The 19,520-nt window shown below is 54.4% G+C and overlaps 1 protein-coding gene across 4 annotated transcripts in view; it reads left to right on the top strand.

The window, feature by feature from the left end:
• TOGARAM2 (TOG array regulator of axonemal microtubules 2) overlaps window positions 1–19,520 on the top strand; it is a 58,454-nt gene that overhangs the window by 26,444 nt on the left and 12,490 nt on the right. For all 4 annotated transcript variants that reach the window (XR_009357411.1, XM_059188723.1, XM_059188722.1 and 1 more), the window contains 10 exons: window positions 2,566–2,612; window positions 4,961–5,127; window positions 7,560–7,710; window positions 7,917–8,078; window positions 10,186–10,339; window positions 10,482–10,587; window positions 11,419–11,654; window positions 13,426–13,584; window positions 17,622–17,739; window positions 18,105–18,199. Coding sequence is in view for 3 of the 4 variants with exons in the window: in XM_059188723.1 (XP_059044706.1) it covers window positions 2,566–2,612; window positions 4,961–5,127; window positions 7,560–7,710; window positions 7,917–8,078; window positions 10,186–10,339; window positions 10,482–10,587; window positions 11,419–11,654; window positions 13,426–13,584; window positions 17,622–17,739; window positions 18,105–18,199 (1,395 nt within the window). In the remaining variant the exon portion in view is untranslated. The remainder of the gene's footprint in view (window positions 1–2,565; window positions 2,613–4,960; window positions 5,128–7,559; window positions 7,711–7,916; window positions 8,079–10,185; window positions 10,340–10,481; window positions 10,588–11,418; window positions 11,655–13,425; window positions 13,585–17,621; window positions 17,740–18,104; window positions 18,200–19,520) is intronic.

Genomic DNA, 19,520 nt, shown 5'->3' with positions numbered 1-19,520 from the left:
CAGGTCTCTTCAGATGGCCCAGAACACCCCCACGGTCAGTCCAAACTGATGCTGGAGTAATTGTGTGTGTGTGTGTGTAAGAGAGAGAGAGACAGACAGAGACAGAGACAGACAGACAGAGGGAGGATGAGAGAAGCCTCACTTCTCCAATCCCTTGGGGGCCTGCTGGACCGAGTGCTCCCTTCTCTCTCATGCTTCCTCACCTCTCCATCTCCCATGCTGCCTTCCCTCCTATGCATACACACGTCTACCTCCTTCCCGCCCTGCAGGGTGTGGGCCTGGGCCTGGATCTGAGCGGCCGCTCCACTGACCTCTGCTTCCTCACGTTGGGCCCTTCCTCCCCTCAGAGGTGGTCCTGGTGGCTGGGGGGATCCTCCGGCCCCAGACCAGCAACCTTCACTCCACCCTTGTTGCTCTTGACTTAACATCCTGTGAGGTGTTGACCTCCTTGTCACCTCCTCCTTCCTTCCCTCCTGACTTGAAGCCTGCTACTTGACCTTCGGTGGCAGAACCTTCTAGACAGTGCCCCCTGCACCCTCCTTCGTCCATGTCTTAGATGTGGCCATTCCTGTGGCTCGGTCCTAGCCTTTTGTGCCCGCTCTGTGTTCTCCCCGGGGGAGTCCTGTCTGTGCGGGCAGCTTATGACGATGGGTATCTTCCTCATGCCCTCATCCCCTGCTCTGGCCGGAGGTCTCCCTAGGGTCAGGCTCCATGTCCATCCCACTGGTGGACCTCTTCAGTGTCCTCATGGCCAACACGGATCCGGGGGTCAGAAGGAGGCAGCGACTCTGTGCCACCATCACGGCCACACCTGTGGGCCACTGCACGTTTCCCCAAACCGCTTCCCTCCCACAGTCTCCCGACGTCCCCCAGGGTGTGGGCATTCTCTTCCATCTTCCAGTCTCAGCATCATCTTCGACTCTTGCTCCCGTGGCCCCATGGCCCAGCAGACTGCCACACCCCGTCAGGTTTTCTGTAAGCAAGAGAAAATACGAGGGCTGCCACCCCTCTCTTGCCCCTACCTTCTCCATTTCCACTCACGGGCTCCTCTTGAGCACCCCGACAGCTCCTAGCCCGGCACCTTGTCGTGTGGGCTCTGCGTTCTCATTTTCCCTTCTCCTGCACCGCCCTGGGTACCTTTCCTCCACGTGATCCACATTTTCTGACACCCTGTGCCAGCAGCTTAAAGACGAGTCTCGCTGGTCTGACATTCAGGGCCCATCCCTGGCCCGCCACCCCACACACCTCCTGTGCTGCCCTGGGGATCCGTCCCACCTCCAGAACCTCCCTGCCCCATCTGCGCAGCTCCAACACCAGCCTTCACCCGGGGCCCCCCATTCGGCTCCTACTGTTTCTCAAGCCCCAGTTGTACACCAGTCCCTGCCGTCAGGTCTTCCCTGCCCTCCCTGGGGAGGCGATTCCGGAAGAGCCTCCTTTGCACTGTCTACACAGCATGTAGCCCACGGACCATCTGACCACACTTTTATTTAAAGCCCCATCTGTTCTTCGACTGGGAGCCCTGCGGGGCAGAGCCCATGCCTCGAAATCTCTGCGGCTCCCACCGTGCCAAGCTTGTACCTGGTGTGGTTTAGTCACACAATAAATACCTCCCCGTTTGTTGCCTTGTTGTGACATGATTCCTCTCCATTAACTTGGGGAGGCTAGCACAGAGGTGGGGAGGAGCCTCTGTCAGCATTTCTTTCGTCCCTTCACTATTCACCCGTCCGTCCACGCGTCCATTTACTTACTTAAGAGCTCTCAAGCACCTGCTACATGCCAGTTTCCTTAGAAACAAAGCCAAACAAGACAGTCTCTGTGTCCTAGGAGCTCATGAGAGAGATTTATTAGTAAACCATTGGACTGAAGTCCAGTGAGGTAAGCGCTAAGATAGGAGGCTGCCAATCATTCTGGGGAGCCTGCTGGGAAATGATCTCAATCAGGCTGGGAAGCCTTCTTGGAGGAGGTGAGACCGGAACCAAGTTTTGAAGGCTGAGGGAGAGTCTGGGAAATGAGGAGGGAGAGATAGGAGGCATTCCTGGAGCTATAAGGGGTGTGCACTGGTGTTGGTGCGAGACAGGTGGGCGAGGTTAGTAGGACTGCATGGCCCCGTGGGCCAAACCGAGAACCGTGAGCTTTATCCTGGAGTAGCCAGGTGCCACTGAAGGCCTTTGGCGTGGAAGTGCCATCAGATCTGCATTAGAAAGGCCACTTCGGTGACCAGAGAGGGCTGTGCACGCCAGGGCAGAGACTCCTGCAGGAATGGTGGGGAGAAGCCATGGACCCCTGAAGGTGGCAGAGACAGTGATGTGCGGCGTGTGTCTGGACTCAGACTGGTCTGGTCTGGTCTCCTGTCAGCCTGCCCTTGACTTTGCGGATGGAGCTGCATCTCCTGCAGCTTTGAGCTCCAAGCTCCAAGCCGAGAGCCTCCTTACAGAGCTGCCCACAACCCCTCTCTGATTCCCCCCATCTTGCCTGTTGTCCCATCCAGGAACCCCCCTGCTCCTCACTGAGGTGGCTTCTACTTGCCATCTCTCATGGTTCTTTTCTCTCCTCCATTCTTTTAAGATTGGCTCGGGAGAGTGGGCCTCGGGAGAAGACCCCTGAATCTCTGGGTACGTACTCCCCACAAGCACCCCCACTTGCTTTCTCCAACTCCCTGCTTCCTGGACTGGGTAGGGGATCAGAACTAGGGTTGGAGTAGGCGTGAGCACCCTCGGACCTGAGCTCCTCATTTCACGGATGGGGAAGCTGAGGCCATGGGCCCTGCCACCTCAGAGAGCTGCTGGGCCAGGTGTGCTCTGGGCTCTGGGCCAGGTGTGTGGAGGTGTCCTGGGCCAGGTGTGCGGAGGTGTCCCGGCACACAGAGCCTCCCGGTAACCCAGCTGCGAGAGGGGCCTGTGTGACCTGTGAACGGCTGCATGGGGACAGCAGGCTGGGTCTTGTCCCTGGTTCTGGAGTCTGGAGGGCAGCCCATCATATGCGCACGTGGGTCCACATGGCCACGGAGACCATGCTTCTGTCACTTTGTGCAGCTGCCCTGTGCTGTTTTAAGCAGGTAGAGGAGAATGTTCCTCACTAGGCCGAGTGTGACATTGAACCACATCCCACGAACCCCTTAGGCAGCGGGTGCTGGAAGGCTTCTGTGTCATGAGAACGGGGCCAACTGGGATATTAGGGAGGCGAGAGGGCATTGGAGGCCGAGGCACAGAGAAGCTTCAGAACAGGAGGCAGGAGGCTCTCTAGCCTGATGACCTAACTGCGGGGAGGAGGGAAGCTGAGCCCTGGGTCAGGTGAGGGGATCTGGATGGAGCACCCCGAGGCTGGGGAGGAGGATACCTCAGTGGCCGGGCAGACCGGCAGGAGGGGGCCCACGCCCCGTCCAGCTTTCCAGCAGGTCCCTCTGGCTGAGCAAGTGCGCCAGTTGGCGAGGGGGAGGCGGTGGCCCAGGAAGCCCCAGGCTCAGCACTTGAGCTGAGCTTGAGAGTCAGGCCTGGCATAGAAACCTCGGGGGCGGCCGCTTCCCTGCTGCTGTCTGGCTGGGCTGCAGTGGGGTGACCTCGGGCCGTCTGGTGTGACCCATGCTGACAACCACAGTGTCCCTAACGGCTACCCCTGAGTGTGCCAGGAGACCCCAGTTTGTAACTGTCCCCTGGTTTGCATCACCTTGTTTGCATCTCATCATGCTGCTCGAGAACCGGGTCCCTGGGGGCTAGGGGCAGGGGTCAGGCTGCTCAGACAAGGCTTTCCAGGCTGTCTCATGGAGTTGGGGGTGAGGAGAGGGGATGCACAATAGTGAAGTCCTTAAAGGGCTCTCTGATCTTCCAGCCATTAGCTGGGGATAGCATGGCCCCGTACGTGTAACACGCCTACCACACAGAAGGAGCTCACGTGGCATTGTCTGAAGCTGGGGGCTTCCTCAGTCTCGTGGCATTCCTGCAGTCTTTGTCCTCATTAGCTGGCACCTGAGCACCTGTGTCCTGCCCCTGCCCTGCCCCTTTATTTTTGAGCAAACGAAGCCTTTACCCCTCCTCTATCTTGGCCCTCCATCCTTCTCCAGCGATCGAAGCAGAGGGATCCTTGGCAGAGGGCAGGGGTTGGGCAGAGGTCAGGGTAACCTGGGAGCCCTCCTGGAGGTCCCAGATTCAAGGTGTCCCTTCCAACCTCAGGCAGCCCCAGAGGGTGACCCCCATTCCAGCAGACCCCTTATTTGCAGGTTCACCCAAGAGCAGTGTACTCCAAACACTATGAACAGGAGAACCCAGATAACGTTTTTTTCATTGAAAGAAAGCTGATCTACCCCTTTCCTGCCTCCATAATAAGACAAGTTGCTTTTGAAGTCTATTGATTAGGAAAATCTAGAGTGACTAAGAGACACTATTGATTTGATGTCACTTGGACATGAATACTGTACAGTCACAAGAGCGTGTGAATGTTGCTGAGTCTTCTCTATCCGTAAAACGAGGGGATGCGACCGACATTGATTAGTTCTCTGGTCCTTCCACACTGTGTGATGATGGGGCTTGGTTTATTTTCTCTCTTCCTGAGGTGCACGCCTCTCAGGTAAGACAGACTGGCATCCTCAGGAGCTATCTTAAACTTCTAGGTAACAGACCACCTCCTGTTTCTTGCCCAGGCTCTTCCCTTCCCGATCTTACACTAAGGTGTGCAGTAATCATTGAATGAGTGGGTATCTGGGTATCTGGGTGGATGGGTGGGTGGACGGACGCACGCATGAGAGGAGAATGCTGGTCCTTGGGCAGCCCGCTCTGTGTGCACCAGCGCTGCTCTGTAGACTTCTGCCACCAAGCAAGCACTGGGCAGAACAGCAGAGGGTGGCAGGCTTAGTAGTAAAATGTTTCACCAGCCGCAGGGTCACAGAGCCCCAGGGGCAGCCCGGAAGGGTGAGGCGGCTTCAGAGTGCTGGGTGTCCTCAGCTCCATTCTTGTTCTTGACTCCTCAGAGCCAAGACCTTCAGCCCTGCCTGTCAGAGACAGGTCTGCTGCCCCCGTGAAGCATCCCCTGCCTTCATCTCAGTCCGCTCCTACACTGACAGCCTTCTCCTTCGGCCAGGCCAAAGAAACCCGCCCCTCGCTCCAAGACGAGGACCAGAAGGAGAACAGTACCAAGGTACCTGGAAAGTGAGGGGAGGAGAAAGTGGGGGTCAGAGTGGACCACTGGCCGAGCACAAGCCTGTTTGAGGAAATTTATAAATGTGGGGCCAGTTTGAGGAAGGCAAGAAAGAGCCCTGAGTCAGCTCCCTGGGCGCTTAAGACTGGAACCTGAAGATGGTTTGGGGGTGAGGAGCGAGGAAAGGAAGAGAAACAAGAGAGAGGAAAAGAAGGATGGGGTGGGTGCGAGGGGAAGGGGAGTATAGCGGGGGGCTGAGGGAGGAAGGGAGGGCACAAGGTCACCTGAGGTTCGGAAGGAAGCAGGATGTGGAGAGTGGAGAGGAGCTTAGGGGAACCAAGCCCAGTAATTTGAACCAGCACCCAAGATAGAAACGGAGAGGCAGCTGACTCGGGCAGATCAGCCAAAGGCTCTGCTTGACAGGCTGGCAGACACCTTGCGCTTCTAAGGTGACCTTGATCCAGATGATTCTCTTCCCTGGTCTGGATGTGTTTACTAACACTTGAAGAGTCACTGCCGTGGGAGCTCCGGGCTCAGTCTCTGAAGTGGAGATGGAAGCGTACAGGAAACATGCCTGGAAGGGCTGCTGGGCACCTGCGCTGTGTTAGGGTCCAGGGACGGTGACGATGAGGTCCGGGCATGGCAGCCCTCCCTCTCCAGCCAGGGCGTCAGAGCCTGGCATGAAGGAAGAACAGTTCAGGGCTGGGAGACGACCCCACTTCCCAGCCCCCCTTGGCCGCTCACCCCATGGCCAGACCGAGGACCTTGTGACAACTTCTCCCCAACTGGCATCTCGCTTTGAAGCACCCCCTTCACTCGCCACCCATGTCCTGTTCGCCTAGTTTCGTCCAGCCACACCCCGGCCCCAGCATTTCTAACTGTTCTTGCATCAACAATATCCTCCCCGGAATCAGACCATTCCCATCAGCGACTTAGCTCTCTGTGAGTTCTTTTGTCTAAAAAAATAAAACGACTGCTTTGTCTCCACACATTCTGTCCGGAGTCCACTGCAGTGGGGTTTGGGTCCCACTGCCCTCGTGGAAACTGCCCATGTCAAGGCCACCGATGACCTCCAGCTTCCCACGAGCAGCACAGCTCAGTCCTCTTCTAATCGCCACCCCCGTCAGCAGCTTTGCTGTTTCGTTCTTCTTGAAGTCCCCCCTTTGGGAGGGAGGCGAGGGGATGGCTTCCTTCCTAGTTTTTCACCCCATCGGATTTCGTTCCTTCCCAGTCCTCTTAGCTGACTCCTCATCTTCTTCCCCTCTACATGCTAGAGGCCCCAGAGCTTGGATCTCTGGTCTCTGACCTATTTATCTGACCCCCTCTGACCTGTTCTGGTCCATGGCATTGAGTACCATCTGTATTCTGAGGACTCCCAAATGTCCCTCTCTGGCCCTGACCCTCCCCTGACCTCTGGGAGCAGTCAAATTTTGTAAATAAGTAGGTATTAACTGATACTCTGCATTTCCATTTAGGTATCTAATTATATTTCCAACTTAGCTCATCTAAAACTCAGCTGTTGAAACTTTACCCCCCAAAGCTCTTTCCCCAGTAAATAGCAAGAAAAGGCCACTCCAGCCTTCCAGCTACTCTGGCCAAAAATCTTGGGCCCGCCCCTGCCTCCTCTTCCTCATATATGAGCAGAAGCGGTGGGCTCTGCTTCTGGGACCTGTCCACAGCCAGGCCTTTCTGTCATCCTCATTCTCGCGATGCTAGTGCAAGCCCCACCACATGGAGACTCTTGGCTCTGTTCTGCAACTTTTTGTGAGTCTTAAATTATTCCCAAATATAAAGTTATTAAACAACAACACTTGGAGGGACCCTTGTCTCCCAGTGAAGTCCAATCAGGTCACTCCTGTGTTCAGAACCTCAGTGGTTTTCTGTGTCCTTTAGAGGACATGTCTGACCCCTCCCCATGGGCCGCGGGGCCCCGTGCACTATGGCTCTGCCCACCCCTGCCACCTCTGACCCCGTGTCCTCTCATCCTCTGACTTGGGGTGCTCCAGCCAGTGTCCTCACCGCCCCCAACCGTGCCCAGCACCCTCCAGCCTCAGGACCTTTGCATTCTCTTTCCTCTGCTCAGCACCCATCTCCCCTAGAAATCTGCATGGCTTCTGCTCCCTTATTCCATCCATGTCTCTGCTTCAATTCCCCCACTCTGGGAGTCCCTCTGGGCCTTCCTACCTAAAATGGAAGCCCTGGCCACCCTCTGTCCCTCCTTCTGGTACATATGGCCTGACATTAGAAATTGCTCTGTTTGCTGTCTCCCTGCTCCGTGGCGGCCTTCCGGGAGCAAGTTCTTGGTCGTTTTGTTCCCTCCCAGAAGAGCGATGGCACGTAGGAGCCACTCACACTCCTGACAGAATAAATGCAGGTACAGAAGACACTGGTGGGTCCTCAAGGTAACAGAGTTTGCCTTGACCTTCTGCCAGATCCAGGTGACCATCTCCAAGTCTGCCCAGGAGAAGATGCGGCTGAGGCAGATGAAGGAGATGGAGGTGCTCCAGAGGACAAAGGAGCTGGAGAGGGAGAGGGAGCTTGCTTCCCAGAGCCTGGCCTCCCGCAGAGTCCTGATGAAGGAAGGTACCTGGGCGCCTGGGGGCAGGATCCCCTCAGGCTGGGGAGATGTCTTGGCCAACCCCTAGATGAGAGAGGGTTTAGCCACAGCTCCTGATGCTCCCCATCTGGACACTGGACTGGGAGCCACTAATGGGCCCACATCCAGAGGAGGACTGGGGCCAAGGACAGGCAGGACCAGCGCCATTCTAGGACTTCCTCTGTCTCCACAGGCCTCCTTCCCCTCCGGGGCAGTGGGACCATGTCTGTGCCCACAGGACTGAGCAGCCCCCGCAGAAACATCGGTGGTATCCTGAGGAAGCGGGCCAACCGGGCCTCGCTGCCCAGCATCCCTGTCAGCAAGCGGGAGCCCAGCTTTGCCCGCCATGCTTCAGGTAGGGCCCGGCCAAGTGGCTGGGGGACATGTGTCCGTCTCGCTGTGCAGCCTTGGGATGCTTTGGGGTATGGAAAGGTGACCTGGGCCACTCTACTTTTTCCCATTACCTGTGTTAGAGTAGAGGGCGGCCTGAGGTGTGATCACCCTGCCAGAGAACGAGGGATAGTGTGGGAGTCAAAAGTATCAATGGGCCAGACTAGGGGTCTGGGGAATTGCAAATGGAGTTACTGGTAGAAGGGCAGGTGTGCCCAGCCCAGGACATGTCCTAGAGGCCTCACCAGTGCACCAGGACCAGAGATGATGGGGAGAAGCATTCCCGAAAGTGGCTGGAAACATCGGGAAGAGGAAGAGAGGGGTCTGGGAAGACCTTGAATTCCTGCAGCTTGCCTCGTGAAATGCCAGGGTTGGATAGGGCTGATTCCCGCCGGGGATCCCAGGATCCAAAAGTTCTGTGGGATGGTGCCAAGGCACACAGAGGCTCTGACCCCATTCTACCAGAGAAGCTTTGATTTTGCCTCATTTTTTAATATATTGGGCACCCACCTGACCTTTCAGTTGTCAAAGATTTTGCTACTAAAGAACATTTGAAAACAACCAGTCTGGCTCTTGAGTTTCTTTAAGCGTGGGCTGTGGTGGGACTATAGTGAGAGAACAGAACATCATTTTAGTGCCAGAAATAATACTGACTCATCCTTCTTTTCTGTTCTCTTTCTGTCCCTTTGATTCTGTCAAGTAGAAAGTCTGAATTCAGTGTCAGTTGTGAGCAGCCCTTTCAGGCTTGGAAATCTGCTTTTTAAACAAAGAGATCTTCCTTCCAGCTTGAGGCATCTGAAGCTGGTTACAATTTGATCACTGGAGTTTATAATGTCCTTTTATTTTTATTGCAAATATCCTGTCCTGTGACAAATAATATTTGTTTGCCAATCATGGTAGTGACATAGATATCCCTTTACGATAAACTTATTTAAGACTTTGAAAAGTGGATTGGCTTGATGAAAAATGCCATTAAATAAAATTACAGGTAATTAAGAGACATGGCAAGAGGTCATGAAAGTGGTGATTGAATGGTGGGTACTCAAGAGATAATGGTCTGTATAATCTACCCCACTCATTTTAGAGTCAACAGAACTGAGACCCAGAGACCCAAAGTCACCTGAATTTACTTAAGGTGATGTTTGCCCACGGGGGCTAAGATTTTGGCTAATGGCTCTTGTCCAATGGCAAAGCTGAAAAGAAAATCCGGGAATGAGGTCTTTTGGTCTTGGCTTTAAGTAAAGAATTGCCCTGCCTAGGACCTGCTGTGTGGGCTGCCTGGACCTTCATGCTGGTGGAGAAGAGAAGTAGCCAGGAAGCGAGGTGTGGCAGTGATAGCTCTGGGTTCAGAGGAGACCCCTTTGTCATGGCTCTGGTGATGGAGATGCTGAGGGGCTGTGCCTCGGAAGCCTCGATGATGTGTTTTGGGCACTGGAGCAGATAGATGGCTAAACTCCCTTCCTGTTCCACTAGGATTTTATGATTCTAGCACCTGTCCCCATAGAAGGGGAGCCTAGAAAGCATGACCTGAGTTTTAAACAGCATCCCTGCTTGTTGGCAGTCCCTGCCACATCTCGACCACACTGCACCCCCCTTAGCTGCATTGTCTCTTTCGAGCTTTCACTGTCCCCTCTTCTTCCTTTGGGCCACGTCCCTGCCTTGACCGTGGGTGACTTCACAAGGGATAGAGAGTGGGGAGGGAGGAGAAGCCGGTAACACAGGCTCCTGGGTGGGGATGAGGTTAGGACACCACCCATGTGAAGAGGGGTTCCCTCCTTGCAGACTGACAAGTGTCACCCAACCACAGATAGGGCACGGTGGGCTTTGTCACGCGGCATCAAGCAGCGTATCACAGGCGGGCTTGTTTAGAACCATCAGGATGGCAGGGCTGGGGTGGAAAAGGCCAAAAAGAGCTAGAACTTTCGGAGGTGTCTGCATCTCCGCAGCAGGGGACGCACAGCCCTGCCCTCTCAGCCCTGGCCAGTCCCTTCGCTGAGCTCACCTCGTGTCAGGCCAGGCCTGAGTCTTCCTGTTGAAACATGCTGTGTTCCTTTTCTTTTCTGCGAGGGCAGCCAACTCATTACCTGCGGTGCTTACCTTGGGGTCTCCCGAGTGGGAAGAAGAGGAGGAAGAGTTGGATCCCAGAACCTTTAAGGAGTTGAGGCCTTTCTCGAACCCTGAGCTGGGGCTGATGGATGCTCTCCAGTGCTTGGAGAGCAGCGACTGGTGAGGGGACCCCTTCTCCTGACCCCAGCTGCCTGCCTCCCCTGTGGCAGGGGAGGGGTGGCAGGGGCACCCCTGGTCTGCACAGGGAGCGGGGCTCCTCCCTCCGCAGCTGCCACTGACGGGCCTGGAACTCGCTTCTCAGGCAGACGAAGGAGAAGGGCCTGCTAAGTGTCCAGCGCCTGGCTGTCTGTCATTCAGATGTCCTTGCTGGGAGGCTACACGACGTGTCCTTGGCTGTGACTGGAGAGGTGAGGCCACCTAGACAGCCTGTGTCTGTGTGCTGTCCCCACCTTGCAGGGCAGGCAGTCCCCCCTTCCCAGGTGCCACAGCTCAGTGTGGTTCACAAGGCAGTCACGGAGGGGCCATGGCTTCCTGGAGCGTGGTATCCCCTGCTTATATCTTAGCCCTTAGCCACAGACGTGGGAGGTAGCCGCCCATGTCTCAGACTGGAAAACTGGGGCTTGGGGTTTCCTTGTTTCTCATCTCTGGGCATTGAAACAGGCAGAGTCCTGTAAGCCTGTTTGTCCCAGCCCTGTGCTGTCCTCTGCACTCAGATGCCTGACGAGAGGGGCTGGAATGTTTGGGGCTAGAGCTCTAGCTTCAAGGAAGTTGTAACATTTCCCAAGGACTTTCTCCCCTGGGGCTGAGACGGGGGACACAGACCAGCCAGAGAGGCATTGAGATGCATTTTGCCACGCGTGGAGGCCAAGCCCCTTCTTGGGAATAGACTGTTCCAGGGGTGGGGATGAGGTTGAGTGGGGGACGGCTTGTGAAGACTAAATCCAACATTATTTGTAAAAATACTTTGAAGACAAAATGTTGCACAGATTTCAGATGTTCAAATTTTAAATTTCAGGTAGAATAAATAACTATGATGATAACAATAGCATTTTTAAAAAATCGGGACTGTTTTGTCCAGAGCTACTGCATGACTTTCGTTTCCAGCCTGGCGAGGCCTTGGCCTGCAGGGAGGGTGGCGGTGGCAGGAGACCTTGGGGATGTGGTCCTTTCTTGGATGTTCTGGAGCCCTTGGCAAGGTCCGGCAGTCCTGGATGCTCCCTGTCCCATCTCTTTCCTAGGTCACCAACCTCCGCTCCAAAGTGTCCCGCCTGGCCATCAGCACCCTGGGGGCCCTCTTCCGGGCCTTGAAGAAGAACATGGACCAGGAGGCTGAGGAGATCGCTCGCTGCCTGCTTCAGAAGATGGGGAACACCAGCGAGTTCATTCAGAGAGCTGCCAGCCGCTCCCTGGGGGCCATGGTGGAGAACGTGACCCCCGCCCGCTCCCTGGTGGCCCTTACCTCTGCAGGCATCTAGTATGTGGTGGCTTGTTGTCAGAGGGGTGGGTTGGGAAGGTAAAACATGAGGAAAGATCTGGGGCTGGGCGAGGAACAGGCAATTGGGGCGGGTCCTCACACATGTGGCTGGCGGGGAGGAAAACCCCTGCTTCCTGGTGCGCTTCTCTCCTACCTTTCTTGAGCCGGGCTGGGGATAAGGAGGTGAGCTCGGGGCACCTAAGCCTCAGCCGCAAGGGGAGAGCTGCTGTGTTCTGTTCAAGGCTGGGGAGTTCAGAGCGTCCGTGGTGACATCCCTCGAGACGGGACTGAGAGCCCGCCTGCGGCCTTCGTGCCTCTCCCAGGCGACGGGCGTTCTTTCTGATGAAATCAAGGTTGTGAGCAGAGCAAGGCCCACAGTCTCGTTCTAGCTCACACCTCTTTTTCTGGGAAGGAGGAAGGTGCTGGCCTACTGAGGGAACCTTTCTGCAGCCAGGTTTGCTTTTACCTTATTGAAAAACCCAAACTAAAGGAAAACCAAAACCATTTCCCAAAGCCTTTATCCCATGGGGCCACACCACCACACCCCAGAGGCAGTCGTGATACAGATGCAGGAGGCTTCTGGGAAAGACCCGAGGGCATGTGGCAGCAGCTGGCCAGCCTTCGCTAGCTGCCCTGCAGCCCGGTGGGAAGTGGGAGGGGCTCTGGAGTCATGTGGCCTGGGTTCACATCCTGGATTGTTACTGAACTCTGGACTCAGTTTCATCATCTGTAAAATGGGAATGATAAGGGTGCATACCTCCTCCAAGTGTGAGGGGTAAATGAATCGCTTCATGAAAGGGCACTCAGAGCTGTGCCTGCCTTTACTGTAACATTTATGGACCGTGCACTGTGGCTGCCACTAACTGGGGAGAAATTAACTATACTTTTTTTCTGGATTCCTCCCTTTACTCAGCTTCCTCACCTGCAAAAATGACACTAACAGTGGCATGTGGGGTCGAACAGCTGGCAGATGGGGGTGTTTGGCCGGGCGCCTGGCTCCAGGCTAAGCTCATTACAAGCTGAGGCAACTGATCATTGTTGCAAGAAGCAGGGTCAGGTGTCTAATGAACTGTGGCCACACAGGCCATTTGAAAAGGGTGACAAAGAAACAAGTGACATTCTGATGGGTTTCTCTTGTAAGATTTCAGGTTCTTCCTGTTAGGGTTACCAGATCACCCATGGATCCCTGTCTCTTTCCTGTCTCAGTTTACTTCAACAAACGCACAGTTAGCTCTCACTAAGTGTGGGCTTGTGCCTGGCACCCGCGGGGCACAGGATTCCACGGGGTAGGGAAGGAAGCTTGGTGCCAGCTTCCCAGGAGCTCCTTGCCTGCCGGGGAGCCCCAAGGGTGCACCTGTACTTCTCAGGGGACCAGGACAGCGCTAGCCCCAGGTAACATTCTGCCGAGGAGGCTGGGGAGGGCAGAGAAGGAGATGGGGGTTGTGTAGGATCTTTCTGGGTGGAGAAAAGTTGGGGAAGGCAAACACGGGCTCAGGAGACCCAGAGGTGGTGAGCACCTGTGTGTGTGCCGAGCACCACGAGGCTGTAGGCGCTCCTTCTTCCTTCTCGCATCCTTACATTGTCATCCTGGGTTCTGTGATCAGGACATGACTGCTCTTTCTTAGAAGATCCCCTGTGGCCCCATGAGAGATTTTGGAGCCCATCATGGCATGGAGCATGGAGGCACAACTGTAGGTCCACGATTCCTGCTCTGAGCCAGTCCTTTGACTGGGATTGTTTTTTTTTTTTTTTTTTTTTTTTTTTTTTTCAGCCACCGAAACCCCTTAGTCCGGAAATGCACTGCCGAACACCTCTCAACCGTCCTGGAGCAGATAGGCGCCGAGAAGCTTCTCTCCGGCACCAGGGACAGCACTGAGATGCTGGTGCACAACCTGGTGAGGCTGGCCCAGGACTCCAACCAGGACACCAGGTGATGCGGGCTCAGGGGTCCGGGGGCTCCTACCTGCCAGCCCAGGTCATGTAAGGCAACCAGCCAGCCCCAAGGGCCCTGGCCTGCCCAGCTTGGTGTGGCCATGGGAGGGACAATCAGACAGACCGCAGCTGGGTCCTTCCCTTATGGCCGCCATCCATCTCCCTCTGCCGGCATAGAGGAATGGCCAACACTGCCCGCCTCTGGTTCTCCCTCTGTCGCCGCTGCTCTCACTCGGTTCCTGACCCGCCTCAGCTCCATCCTCTGAAAGGCCATTCATTCTTCTCAAGGGTAGTGAGCTCATCACGCTTCCTTGTTACGGACAGCGCAGGGAATAAGAAGGATTAGGCCTCTGCTACCCTAGGTGGGGTGGACAGATAATAAACAAATAAATTATTAGGATCATTTCAGAGACAGATAAGGGGTCTCTTAGAGAGAAAAGCACCACAGTGGAGAAGGGGTGACAGCGACTGTGATTGAGAGTCGGGGGAGACCCTCCGGAAGAATGACACTGGAGTTGAGAACAGATGGGCGAGCAGGAGCCAACTCACTGGGGGTCTGGGGTGCGAGGGTCCCAGCAAAGGAGATGTACAAAGGCCCCCCTGGATGGGAGTATGCTCGGGGCTCTGGGAGGAGGAAGGTGGGGCTGCATGGCGCCTGGTGAGTGCGGCAGAGCAGATAGGCTACGAGTGGGACAGGGCAGGACTCAGCCGGGCAGGGCCCTTTAGGCTGCAGTCAGGAGGGAGGATTTGGCTGGGGTGTGACCAGAAGCCACCAGAGGATCTTCATTCAATAGGAGTGCGAGGAAACATTCAACAGCGTGAAGCAGGAGAGCGCTGGAACCTGGTCAACAGTCTTGGAAAGCTAGGGTTAAGGTCCAGTCAATTACACCCATCAGTTCCTGGGACACTCTGGCCACACGGCATCTGGTAATGTGCCTCAGGGGCATGTCCCCCCTGCCTGCCGGGCTTCCACACTGGCCGAGGGGCGCTCTCCCCACAGCAGCTGTGCTCACATATGTGCTCCCTGGCGGAGCCCAGGAAGAATGTCTGGGTGTATTCCTTGGGGCAGGACTAAGGTCAGGGGCCTGTGTCCTACTAAGTGGCCTGAGCATCATGGGGAGCTCTTGAGCTCACCGCACCCCTCCTGCCAGGCCAGGGCCCGAACCCAAGCGAACTTACAGTGTCGGGAGTTCTGATTTTTATTGATCCAATGGGTAAAAGTGCCAGCTCATTATGATTTCTGAGTGTTTCTTCCCCCTGGTTACTAGAGTTTATGTGTCTTTTTTTTCTTTTCTTTTCTTTTTAAAAGATTTTTATTTATTTATTTATTTGGCAGAGAGAGAGAGAGAGACAGCTAGGGAGGAAATCCAAGCAGCAGGAGTGGGAGTGGGAGAGGGAGCAGTGGTTTCCTGCAGAGCAGGGAGCCCAGTGTGGGGCTCGATCCCAGGACCCCAGGATCATGACCTGAGCTGAAGGCAGACGTTTAATGGCTGAGCCACCCAGGTGCCCCTAGAGTTTATGTGTCTTTGAATGTTTGCTGCCTTCTTGATTTAAAAAAAAAAAAAAAAAATCTTTCTGGTGGTTCATTAGAGGATTGATCGTTGGGGAGGGGACCAGGAGGGAGGAGGGACACCAGACAGATGGTGACTCCCCCGTCCCTGCCAGGGGTGCTGGAGGCTAGCAGAAGGGAGGGGAGAGCTGGACTGGGGTGTCTTCTGAAGGCAGAGCCAACAGGATGTGGGTGGGGAGGCTTTCAAAGAGAAATCAAAGATGATGCTTGGGCTTTTAAACTGAACAATTGGGTAAATGACAGTGTCATTTACTGAAATGAGGAACATTGGTGGGGAACTAGAAGGTCCTGCTTGATTCCTTTGTAGTTGTTGGGAGGGGGATGGACATCGAGACCTACTGTCTCTCCAGCTGGAGTGTCCCCCTCCAGTCTGACCTGTCACGTTGCTGGCGTTGACGACATTCTACTTTCCTTCTTGGCACCTGTGCTCCCAGTATCTGTGGCCCTACAGTCCCTAGTTCCTCTCTTTCTCTGTGGCCGCCTCTCTGCCTGCTTGCCCTCCGGATGTAGATGGCCACAGGACTGTCTTCATTCTTGTCCTCCTCTTACAACTTTCCCTGAGTACTGTTACCACTTCCCTGTCCCGGCCACGGCAACTCTGATGCTTCCGTAGGGTCTCCCTCCAGCCTACCCCTTCTCTGAGCATCAGTGCTTCTCCTCTAAGGCCTCTGGAGGACCCGTTCCTGCTGTCAGATGTCCCGCTGTCATCTTCGGTACAGAGTTGCCCTAAATGAACCCACTGCCTTCTCCCCAAGCCTGTTTCTCTGGCTGTGTTCCTTCCACTGTTAAAAGTCGCTGTTATTTACTGAGTCATCTAAGATGCAGAGCAGGGACCTTCATACTTCATTGATTCTAAGACACACAATTCTCCCCACGTTTTAATATCTTACAATCAGAGGCGTCTCACAGTGGCTGCTGGCCATGCAGCAATTTTGATTTGGGTTTTACTCTCTGCACATTCTCAAACTCAGTCATTATTGCTCATAGCGTAAACCTTCAAATTGCAGTTTGCATCGTAGAAACTAAACTAGGAGCCTTTCTTTGCTCGTTAGCCTTTTATATTTATTTTAAGAAGTCACCATGGATGCTCTGTGGGGACTTGCTGAGTTTAATTGCTCCCTAAAATGCCTCAGAAATATTATGCTATTCCTCAGCATTGAAATGAAAAGCTATAGTATATGAGAAAAGGCACAGAACTAGAGTGATGGGATGTAAATTAGATATTAATGCAAACAGTCACAGAAGGAACAACCAAAACTCCACACTTCCTTACCGGGCAACCACCAAGTAGTTTAGCCAGCCTAAGGAAGGAGGGGCACTGCCCATGAGTAACATTATCTCTGTTTCTGAGATGATACACGAAAGTGTTGCTTTCCCAATGGGGCAGTGTCGTTGAATGCAATGGAAATTGCCAGTGCTTTCTATTTTTGTTTTTCCTCAGGGGAAAATAAATCAATGGTGCATTTTATAATCAATGGAGTCTTGGGTTGAGGGAAATATGACATAGATAGATGCTTCCTGCTTCACTCCAGTCAGCTACCAAGCCCTGCAGTTTCCACTTTCTTAGTAGGTCCTGAGTCTGACCTCCCGTTCTTCCTCCCACTCTATAGCCTGATTTCAGGACTTTATCGTCTCTTGCCTGGACTATCCTGGTGGCCTCTTAGCAGGTCTCCTGGCCCCCCACCTGCTGTCAGAGACATTTTCCATTAAGTGTGAGTCTGGTCATTCCGCAGCTTCCTACTATCTGCACGTTAAAGCCCAGCTCCTTCACATTTCCAGAAGCTGGGTCATACCTTCTCCCTTTCCTCTGTCGTATCCAGGCCCTGCCTGCTGTTTTCCAACTACACACCTGCCAACGTGACGGATTGTCTTGCCGACTCTGGAATGACCCCCCACCTCCACCCCCTTACTCCCTGATTCCATCCCACTTGGGAACTAATGTCAGGGTCACCTCTTCTATGAAGCCCTCTTTGATTTCCTCCCCCAACCACTGCTGTTTGCTATGTGGAGCTGACCACTCTCTCCCATACTGCCCCCTTGCCCCTTTCCTCAGACTTCTAGATGCCCCATACTAGAAGAAGTTAAGTACATCTTGGTATAGTCATCCAATGGAATAAATCCACTAAAAAGGATGACACGGGAAGATGATGAATGATGAAGTGAAAAAAAGCCAGAGGCAAGTTATATGTATATCTGGTATCAACAAAAATATTTATGCATCAAAAAGGCTACAAGAAAATGTGTAAAAATTAATAGTGGTTTTCTCTTGGTAATGGGGTTATGGATGATGTTTATTCCTTTATGAATCTAGTTTTTAACTGTCTTAATTAGCAATTATTGTCTTAATTAGAAAAAGTATTGAAAAACTCTTTTACTACAATTACAAAACCTCTGTAAATCTGGAAAGCGGATTTATGATGCATTTCTATGGCTGTTTCTTCATCCCTCTCTTTCTTCTGTGGCAGGTTTTATGGCCGCAAGATGGTGAATATCTTGATGTCAAATACCAAGTTTGATGCCTTTCTGAAGCAGAGCCTCCCGTCTCACGACCTACGGAAGGTCATGGCGGCTATTAAGCAGCGGGTGAGTTGGTGGCTTAAGCAGGTGGGGGTGGAGGGTGCGGGGGAGGTCAGAGCTGAGCCGGTCAGGGGAGTGGGTTGTGCATTTCAGAGATTTCATTTCACCCTCGACCCCTGCCTGGTGGGATAAGGGTGATTTCCTTCCCCTGTGCTTAGACCTGGCTCTGCCCCTCTCTGCCATTGTGCCTTGAGCCATCCTGGGTATCCACACTGTCTCCCATTGAATGGGGATCTTGACCCCTGCCATGACTACCAGTGGTCTGGAATGTTCAGTTGTGCCCTCAGAAGCTCTTGCTGTGGTCTAGCCCGGGGTGGCCTGCAGTTCCCCAGAGGGCCACCCCTGTGGCTGTTCCGTGTACCTTTCTCCAGGGACTGGAAGATAGTGACGGGCTTCCATCTGCCAAGGGCCGCAAGGTATCGAGGAGTCTGGTGCTGAGTGAGAACGGGCTGCCCGGCGAGGATGGGTATGGCTGCTCTCGTCTCTCTGGGGCTCCACATACAAGGCTGCTGACAGAGATGGCCCGCTGGCCCTAGGCCAGGGGTGGCTCTGGGAGTCTCTGTGGATCTGGGCTATGGCGGAGATCTAGTTGGGTCTGCAGCACTCATCAGTGAATTTGGTCTCAGGGAGACCAAATCCTGGATTGGGAAGCACTTGCCAGCAGAGGCTGGTTTCTGCAGTCCCGTAGAGTGGGAGCCATGCCATTAGTCGGTGCGGGCGCGCTGCCGGCCAGACTCTCTACTCGAGCTCAGCGCTTCTCCGCCCACTTGGAGCTGCACACACATCCTGTGGCCATCAGTGTGGCCTGGGGTGAATTTAGAGGCAGAGTTGGGACAAGGCGGATGCAGGGAACAGGCAGAGAGGCTGGAGGGTGGGTGCTGGGAGGAGCAGAAACCAAGCAGAACCTCCCTGGTCACTGATGTGCCTGAAACTCAAAATTCTTCTCTGGTGCTTGGGGAGGACCCCTCTGAACACCTTAGCAGGTGCCCAGGGAAGCCCCCACCACCTGCTCGAGGTTAGCTTCCTACTCTCACCCCCACACACGGTCTCCCTTTGCTTATGCTACACTGCCTGCACCCAGAACATGCCTATTTATTCTACAGGATTCCCCAAGACTCACATCACTGTCACCTTCCCCCAGAGGCCATCTCTGACACTCTGTGCTCTGTTCTCCAGTCCTCCATCAGCCCCCTGGGCTTACCTCCTCCGTTGGTCTGAGAGCGCCTTAAGGCAAAGAACATGTCTCTCATCTCACTGTCCTCAGTGCCCACCACAGCCCTTGGCACTCAGTGGGCACACCGCGTGGACTGGAGGCATGCATGACAGCATGGTTGATGCTGGGCTCTGTCAGAGGGGACTTGCCATGTAGGCCACGTGCTCGAAGAACCAGGTTCTGAGCTGGGTGTGGGGGGTAGGCGTCCTTTATGGAACTGCTCTCTTGCTGGCTGGACTGGGCCAGAGGCTGCGGTAGACGTGTGCTCTCAGCGGGAGAGAACAGGGCGTAACCTTTCCCTGGTCCCTGGAGAAGTATGAACAGGCTGAGGTAACTGGGGATCAGGATAAAGGCATGTGGTGAGATCCTCCCTCACTCTTAGCTTGAATGTTTGGTCACCCTTGGGTGGACTCCCACCTCTCCCACACCAGCCGCCCCCCCCCCCTTATGTGTTTCCTGAAAAGAGTAAAAAGGCAAGAAGAGAGAACCCTGTCCCCTGGCAAAAGGACAGGGCTCGGGACAACCTTGTTGTTGTCCCCGGAGGAATGGGGATATCCAGAGTTCCAGGGCTGGA

The sequence above is a fragment of the Mustela lutreola genome, chromosome 9 (assembly GCF_030435805.1).
Source record: "Mustela lutreola isolate mMusLut2 chromosome 9, mMusLut2.pri, whole genome shotgun sequence".
NCBI classification, from domain to species: domain Eukaryota; kingdom Metazoa; phylum Chordata; class Mammalia; order Carnivora; family Mustelidae; genus Mustela; species Mustela lutreola.
Note: the sequence above shows the minus strand (reverse complement) of the source record. Positions and strands in the feature narration are given on the sequence as shown.